Below are 6341 nucleotides of genomic sequence, written 5' to 3'. Positions count from 1 at the left end.
CGGGAGCTAGGTAAGCCGGCTGCTGAGTGCTTCCAAGCCTTGTCCTCTTGTCATGGCAGGGAGCCTGTGGCCTGGGCAGCAGTAGGCGTGGGACAGAGCTCACCAGCCTCACGGACCAGGCGTGGCGTGGGCATGCACCAGGGGCTGTACCTGCAGGTGAGAGCACGCGTGTACACAGCGGGTGCCTGTGAGGGCAGGGGGTGGCTCCTGGCCTTCAGGGTCTCACTCCCCTGAAGAGTTTGCCAAACTGCTCAGCCAGGCCGCCACAGCCACCAGCCACCACACATCCATGGCGCAGACTCTGGACAGCACCTTCCCTCCTCTCCCCAGCCTGGCCCCCTGCTCCCATGAACTTTGCTCAGCATCTTCCTGCAGGGCCAGGACCCCCTGTCCTGCTCCTCACACCTCCTGCACCCCTCGCCCTTTGGCTGCCTCCTCTAGGGGCCCTGCTCCGAGGTGTCAGGCCCTGCTGGGCCCCAGCCTTGCCAGGCCTGTCTTCTCTGGGCTCCAGGGGCTCTGCCCCTTTGGGGGACCTGGAACAAGTCTGGGCTTCTGGCATGGCCTGGGGCTCCGTCGACCCGAGGGGCTGCTCCTGGCCCTCCAGCCGGGATGCAGGGCTCTCCTGGGCCCCAGGCTTTGAACTGAGCACACAGGCGCTCTCCTGAGACCCAGAGCTACTGGCGCCTCCTAGGGAGAGATCGAGGGGAACCAAGTCTGAGTTTGGTGGAGAGCCCGGACTGGCTGGACTGGCTGCCAAATCTCCCGACTCCTCTTTCAGCCCCTCTGGTGATGCCGATGCTGGGGTGGGGGTGGTTCCCGGGGCACTGGTGGGTCCGCCCGGCTCCATCCTGCTCTGAGTCTGCTCATGTTCCTTCCCATTCGGAGTCTTTCTGGTGCTCTGGCTTCCCTGAAAACAAGAGGTTGGCTCTACTGGTTGGCGAATTTAGGGCTCATGACCCTAGCCCACCCCATCCTATGTCCAAGTACCCACCTCCTGGCTCTCCGGCTCCTCCCTGTCTTCCTTCATTTCCCACCTGCAGAAACAAAGCATGTGGCAGGCCCCACTCCTAACCCAACCCACCCCACCTCACCCCACCTGCTCCATAGCTGGCAGCCCACGTCCCCCAGGGAGAAACAAGAGCCCAGGGGTCTCAGAGGAAGGTCAGAGCCACAACGAGGCTCCAGGATGTTTCCCTTCCAGCCTGACCTTCAGCCCCAAACCCAGCCATTTCCTCTGAACACTGCCCACTATAGCGGGTCCCCAGCTGCTGTTTATGGCCAAGCCCGCAGCACCTTGAGTTCTGTGGGGACGATGGGCGTGTCCCAGCCTGTGCTGCCTGGGAAAGGCGCGCCTGACTTCCCCGGGGAAAGGAACTGCTGTAATTACCGCCGGCCTCCCAGGGCACCCGGCTCTTGCTGCAGCAGCTGCTGTTGCCGATGGCCTCTCCCCGCATCTCATTAACCCGCCACCAGGCAGCAGTCAGCCAAGAGGCAGAGGCCCTGGGGGCTGGAGCAGGCACCTGGGCCAGGCGGCCTGACCTCCCAGAGGCCAGGAAATCCAGGAGCCCAGAACCTCCCCCCGATTTTGCTCCCTGTCTTATGTTACCTGCGGGCCCTGCCAGTCAGCCTCTCTGTCCCTCGAGCCTTGCTGCGGGTGGCCAGCGCCACCACGGGTCTGCCCTGTTGCCCACCCCGAGTAGCACTGCCTGCAAGAGATGGTACACATCAAGAGAGAAGGGGATCGCGGCAGCCTGGTTCCTTCACCAGCTCCTGGGACCTGATCCTCCTCCTCTCTCAACTCACCTTTGCCTTCAGGGGGCAGTGGTGTGGGCTGTAGCTTTCGGTGACTCCTGGGACCTAAGAGGGAAGAGGAAATTGGGAAAGGGTGGGATCACAAAAGAGCCAAAGCAGCAACATCAGCTCTTTCAATACCAGGAAGTTGTCAGTCCTTCTCTTGGTCCAGTTGTAAGTGTTCTGGTTCCCAGAAAGATGTCTGGCCTGGGTGCTGGGGTTGGAGGGTGCGGTTAGGGCAGCATCAGGGGAGCTGCGTCCCTGTGCTTGCTTTGCCACTTCTGGCTAGGTGACCAGCAGAGCAGCCTCTCCAGCCTTGGCTTCCTCAGGTGTAAAATGAGGGGCCTGCGATGCAGTGGAATTATCCCTATAATAGATAAGGAGCAGCTGCCACCCAGGAGGGTCCAGCACCTCAAAAGGACCCCAGTACTGACTTCCTAGTGAGCCTTCTCTCCAGACCTTCTGGGGTCAAAACCCAGGACAAGGGTTGCGGGTTTAGAGGATGCAAAGGAAGATCTGATAGGGAGCGGAGGAAAGAAGACGTTCTTTCACGCTTCTTTCCAGCTCTGAAAATAGGTGGTGATCCAAGAGACAGAGGACAAAGAGGGAGCAAGGGGTGAAAAACTCCAGGAGGGGTGGGGGTAGTGGGGTTTTGGCTCACCCCTCGTGCTGCCCACCCTGGCTGGGCCCTCTTCCCGAGGCTTGCTGGAGCCCTGTCGCCTGCATTGCAGAAAGAGGGAGTCAGGCTGGCTGGTGGCGGGAAGGACAGAGACTGCAGAGCTGCTGGTGGGCCAACACCCCCTCCCCCACTCTAGCCCTAGGCCTAAGGACAGCAGGGAGAGGGTGGGCCCAAGAAAGATGGGAAACTCAGTGCCTGCACAGAGCCCTTAGCCCAGGGCCCAATCCGAGGGCCAGGGAGATCCTCACCACCCTGGGGGTGCCCAGCCACCCTCCAAGAGGTGCCCACAGTTAGCCTGACACAGCCCCACAGCATGTCAACCCAGCAGCTGCCGGGCCCTGCCACCCACGTGGGTTTGGCCTTGTCCACGTCCCACGGGCGGCGCCAGTCACCCTGTGCGTCTCTGTGCCGCGCCAGGCGGGCCTGGTCTATCTGCTCCCGCTCCTGCTTCCACTGGGCATAGTCCCAGCCCACCTCCAGGGGGCCCCCCAGTGCCCGACGGGGAGCTGGGCCTGGGACCGGGGCTGGACTCCGGGGCTCCTGAACACCCTGGAGGGAAAAGACACTAAGCACCATGGGGTGGAAGCAGAAACAGCCCTGGGTTTGGGATGGGGATCCAGGGAGTCTGCTAACCCCTTCCTCTCTGAAGGTTTTGACAACCCCACCCCCAAATTAGATCCATTCCATGTCGGTTAAATCCTGTTTGCCACAGGCATGGTTTCCATCCAAGGTTAGCTGTGTCTTTGGGGCAAGATGACCTCTTTGTTGGTCATTTCCTCATCTGTGAAATGGAGATAATAAAAGTGCTATCCACGGGGTTGTTGCTGGGGTGTGTGGTCAGGCGGAGGGTGGAGGGACACCCAGCTGCTGGGAGCAAGAGCCAAGACTAGGGACTGCTGCCATCTAGAGGTCACACCTGGCACGCGGCCAGTCTCTCACACCCTAGACCCACCTCCAGACCCCACCAGATTGCCACCAGAGGTCCAGGAGGGGTTAGGGGCTGGGACACGTCTCTCGCTTGCCCTGTCTCTCACTGCATGACCCACCCGCTGTGGAGACTGGTCAGAGAAGGGAATAAGGAGTGGGAATTCTTGCAGGTGCTGCCTGGGTCACGTCTCCCCAGATGGGGACATATGCGACTCAGCTTCCATGCCTCTCCCAAATGGGGACCACCACGTTCATGTCCCCATCCCTTCTTGGGGAGGTACCCTCCATGCAGAATCTGAGCTGACGGCCGGTGGCACGGAGGGGCTCCGGCCCACGCCTGCTCCAGGTGATGCTTCTGCTCCCTGGTTCCGTGCCCTGGTGGGCTTCTCACTTACGATCCGCTTGGCCTGGGGAGGACAGGTTGGGCAGGGTGGCGCAGGCAGGGAAGAAGCGGAGGCTTCCTGGCTCACAGGCTTCCCCTACCCGCCCTGCTCACCTCGGCTTTGTTTTCCATGGTCACGGCCAGATCCACCCGCTCCCCCAAGCAGAAGGTGCCAGTGTGGGCCTCTGCCTGCTCATCCTCAAGCATCTCACTGGCCGCTCCAGGTCCAAGGGCACTCCTCGCCCAGTTCCGGCTGACCACCCGCTTCCCCTGCAGAATGAGGTGCCATGCCGTGAGACCACATGGGCAGCACTGGGCAGAAGTTGGGGGTTGGGTCCTTTGGGTGCTTCCCCAGGCTGGGTTCCAGCCCTGGCCCTCCCTGGAATGCCCACTGAGGAGCTGCCTCTGTGAGGCGTTCACATACCAGTGGCATTAGGTTATCCAGGCCTGGGGCCACCCAGGGGCCCAAGACGCCACAGTGGCCCATCTCTGAGCTGGGAAATCCAAAGCGCTCAGACAACGAGGCTCTGTTCTCAGACGCTGTTCCTGGCATTCAGCCCCAACGTCTCTGTGCCCTGGGACTTGGGGTTTAGGGGCAGCCTGTGCATGGGGGCACAGGTGCAGAGCTCTGGGGCTGGAAAAGGGCATGGTCACCTTCCAACTGTGGCTCTTTGGGGTGGGGGCCAGCAGTGGCCTGGGCTGCATGAGGTTGGTAGGTGCGCCGCTGAAGAGAAGTGGGAGAGGCAGAGGAGCAGGGGCGGCTGTGCTCCCCCGGCACAAGCTGGGCCGCCACCTCCCTGCCACCCCACCCTGTCTCCCGGGTGGGTCTTCCTCCAGGAACCTGGCTGACGGTGACAGTGAGGCCATCAGGACGAAGGAGCTCCGGTGTGGTCACAGCCATGCCCCCCTGCTCTGCCTGCCGTCGGTCTTCCTGGATCTCCTGTGGGAGGGCCCCGGGGTCAGCACAGGCCACGGCCCCCCAGAGGCACAGATACACAGATGCCGACAGGCCTACACAGAGAGACACCAGTGGGACACCAGGGGGCAGACACACCACATCACAGAGTCCCCAAGACCCTCGCAGAGCCTCTGAGATGGAACACACCCACCCTCACCCCGGTCCCAGACCCATGCCTGCAGGGAGAGACCACCATGCCGGAGTCTGCAGGTCAGCCTAGGAGTGCCAGCCCAGTCGGTCCTCCCGCCTGGCTCAGCCCACTCACCTGGTACCTGCGCAGCAGGGCCTGGTTCTTCTTGCGAAGGGCGACTATCCTCCGGTCCAGCTCTGCGTCCTTCTCCTCCTGCCTGCTCATCGGGGACTCAGCCCCGTGAGGCCCCTGCAGAGGGCAGGGGCCCAAGCTCCTGACTGCTGGGCCCATCCCTTACCAGTTCCTCAACTTTTATATCCGCCCATTCTACCCTATTCTTACCACCCAAGGAACAGCCCCAGACCCAGAGCTAGGGCCGCGTGGGGAGTCAGCTCATGAAAGGCCGTAAGCCCCCACCCTGCTAGGCCCATCTGCCATCTCCCTGCGTCCTCTCGGGGGGCTCAGGTCAGAGCCTCATGCCCAGGCCCGCAGCTCCCAGCAGTGGTTGCCCCTCCCCCCGGCTCTCCAGGGAGCTCAGCTGCGGAGCAGAGCCCGGAATGGGAGTTATAAATGGCTCTGGCAGCGGAACCTGCCGTGACTGGGAAGTTGCCAGGGGATTCAGGAGGTCGAGGGGGGAGCTGTTGGGCTCCGAGGCCGAGAACCACAGTGAAAGGAGAGGCCCCTGCTCTGTCCTGGGCTCCTAGGCCATGGACCCCACTTCTCAGGCCTGCGCCCAGCCTGTGGGAAAGAGCCGCTCCCACAGGCCCAGCCTTTCCAGGCTGAGAGCAAGAGCTGCCGGCAAGAGTCAGCTCCGTGGGTGGGCCCCGCTGCGGAGCCCCCCGGGCACACTGTGATCCCTGGGTCCCTCCTTGTCTGGCTGCAGGGACTCCGTCGTGGCCGACACCCCTGCCCAGCGCCCTCCCCTCCCGCCTAGGCACAGCCCTCTTCCTCCCGGGCCCAGCTGTCCCTAGCTGCCCTCAGAGTGTGGCCGCCTGGCGTCCCAGCCCCAAGAAGCCCCCCGCCAAAGGCAAGGTGCCACTCACAGCTGAGTGCATGGCAACAGCGGGCACGGAGAGAATTCCAGAGCAGTCCTGGGGGGAGCTAGAGCGGGAGGGAAGCCGGAGCCACCGGAGCCGGGCCTCCCTCCGCCGGCCTCTCCCTGCCGGCTTCACTGCTCAGCACACGAGATCATGTTGTGATTACAAAAGGCTTCTCTGGGCTCCCAGCCAGGAACGCCGCGGCCACCGCCCCCACCATCCACTCTCAGAGGGCGAGGACCAGGGCACCGGCAGGCAGCTGGCCCTGCCCAGCACCTCTCCGTGCCCCGCCCCAGTGTCCCCAGGCAGACTGGCAGGGACTTCTGCCTGGCAGAGCAAGCCCACACAGGGGGCCTCATGCTCCAGTAGGACCCCAGCCTGGGCCTGCCTGCAGACAGATGGGCAGCCAAGTAGGTCTCTGTCCCTCCCATTAGTGG

The 6341-nt window shown here is 63.1% G+C and overlaps 1 protein-coding gene across 1 annotated transcript; it reads right to left on the bottom strand.

Annotated features, from left to right (window-relative positions):
- Nucleotides 1–358: 358 nt before the first annotated feature.
- Nucleotides 359–6012, bottom strand: CCDC9B (coiled-coil domain containing 9B). Its single transcript, XM_068966279.1, has 11 exons — nucleotides 5911–6012; nucleotides 5003–5116; nucleotides 4613–4719; nucleotides 3894–4050; nucleotides 3679–3804; nucleotides 2820–3019; nucleotides 2453–2511; nucleotides 1804–1857; nucleotides 1607–1706; nucleotides 992–1034; nucleotides 359–907 (listed from the first exon to the last, which is right to left on the bottom strand). Exons 1-11 carry the CDS (start codon nucleotides 5920–5922, stop codon nucleotides 359–361), a joined length of 1521 nt encoding a protein of 506 aa, XP_068822380.1. The 5' UTR covers nucleotides 5923–6012.
- Between the last annotated feature and the right edge of the window lie 329 nt (nucleotides 6013–6341).

This window comes from Capricornis sumatraensis, chromosome 2 (genome assembly GCF_032405125.1).
Source record: "Capricornis sumatraensis isolate serow.1 chromosome 2, serow.2, whole genome shotgun sequence".
NCBI classification, from domain to species: Eukaryota; Metazoa; Chordata; class Mammalia; order Artiodactyla; family Bovidae; genus Capricornis; species Capricornis sumatraensis.
Note: the sequence above shows the minus strand (reverse complement) of the source record. Positions and strands in the feature narration are given on the sequence as shown.

Coding starts and splice junctions, on each gene's coding strand:
- CCDC9B (XM_068966279.1), bottom strand. Junction 4,720..5,002: donor CCCTGCTGCGCAGGTACCAG/GTGAGTGGGCTG, acceptor GCCCTCCCACAG/GAGATCCAGGAAGACCGACG. Junction 4,051..4,612: donor ACCGTCAGCCAGGTTCCTGG/AGGAAGACCCAC, acceptor CCTCATTCTGCA/GGGGAAGCGGGTGGTCAGCC.